The sequence below is a fragment of the Sinocyclocheilus grahami genome, unplaced genomic scaffold, assembly GCF_001515645.1.
Source record: "Sinocyclocheilus grahami isolate Dianchi unplaced genomic scaffold, SAMN03320097.WGS_v1.1 scaffold392.1, whole genome shotgun sequence".
Taxonomy (NCBI): domain Eukaryota; kingdom Metazoa; phylum Chordata; class Actinopteri; order Cypriniformes; family Cyprinidae; genus Sinocyclocheilus; species Sinocyclocheilus grahami.
Window position 1 is genome coordinate 645334 of NW_015505571.1, and position 1498 is coordinate 646831.

A 1498-nucleotide genomic window follows, 5' to 3' on the forward strand; every position below is an offset into this window, starting at 1 on the left:
TGGCCGGATGTCAAAGAAACAGCGGGACAGCCTCTATGCGGAAGTACAGAAACACCGGCTCCAGCAGCAACAGCGGGACCACCAGCAGCAGCCCGGTGAGGCAGAGCCCCTTACCCCAACCTACGGCCTCTCCACCAATGGCCTGACCGAGCTCCACGATGACCTGAGCGGCTATATGAATGGCCACACGCCCGACGGCACCAAGCCCGACTCGGGCGTCAGCAGCTTTTACCTGGACATCCAACCCTCGCCCGACCAGTCCGGCCTGGACATCAACGGCATCAAGCCAGAACCCATCTGCGACTTCACCCCGGGCTCGGGCTTCTTCCCCTACTGTTCCTTCACAAATGGGGAGACATCCCCCACCGTTTCCATGGCCGAGTTGGGTAAGTGATAATTCTGGATGGGTAAGAGATGGTACTAGGGGGAAGAACCCAACCGTGGGGCAAACGTCGCTAAAGGTGTCTTAAAATAGCATTAGTTTGGAGACTCATCTCAAAGACTCATTAACAGAACCTCTTTTTTTTCTAATTAGTTTCCATTAATTAGGGCCAATCAGGATCCAGCAGGGCATGCGCCAAGGGAAATCATTTTTTTAGCTTCCCCTCCTGCTCTGGGACTCCTTTTAACAGATGTGTTTTCAACATGATTGAATTTTTATACTTTTTTTTTTCTTTCTCTCATTTCCATTCGCTCGTTCTTGCTGAAAGCAAATATGACCTTTGTTGCCATGAATTTACACACACTCCTCACATTTATACTTGAAGTACTTCCCTATTTTCGTCTTGCACAGAAACACAGACGGTCAACAAGCTTCTAAATCGACTTAAAATCACAAACCGCTACAGTGCAGCTCTTTGATTGGGGAGACAAATAAAACACTGATTCTTTTGAAAGATCTTTTCCCTCAGCGTTTCTGTAAGCATAAATGAATCCGCCAGTAAGAAGAACCTTTTTAAAACACTAATGGGAAACAAATGGCATTTCGTACCACATGTATATTTATATAAATACATACATACATACATATATATCAATATGTCTGTACTTAAAGTGCAGTAAGGCGCGACAGAGGTTTTTTGAAGGTATGTTGCATTGTGTTTCAGAACATCTGGCCCAGAACATTTCCAAGTCCCACATGGAGACGTGTCAGTACCTGAGAGAAGAACTTCAGCAGATGACCTGGCAGGCGTTCCTTCAGGAGGAGGTGGAGAGCTACCAGAGCAAGGTAAACACACATGTTCTTGAAGAGCCACATATGGTTGTTCAGAAGCTTTGGGCAGGGATCTTTGCAATTTAACGTCTTAACTTGCAGGGCCACTGATGAGGTGATGTTTTTGGGATCGAAAATTTTCCGACTTTTTGCATTAATAAGATGAACAGCCATTTAAGTGGCTACTTTAGAGTACTGTGTTTTCTTAAAATATGCCAGTTTGTGGAGGTTAGAATGTGTTAAATGTAGAATCAGAATGTGTTAAATGTACAGTATCAAATCCTG

General features: G+C 45.0%; 1 protein-coding gene across 1 annotated transcript in view; it reads left to right on the forward strand.

The window, feature by feature from the left end:
* The window catches only part of LOC107550206 (nuclear receptor ROR-alpha-like), a 321953-nt gene that overhangs the window by 316059 nt on the left and 4396 nt on the right, over positions 1–1498 (forward strand). The window contains exons 5-6 of the mRNA XM_016231447.1: positions 1–386; positions 1107–1228. The exon at positions 1–386 is cut by the window's left edge and continues 9 nt beyond it. Of these exons, the coding sequence (XP_016086933.1) occupies positions 1–386; positions 1107–1228 (508 nt within the window). The remainder of the gene's footprint in view (positions 387–1106; positions 1229–1498) is intronic.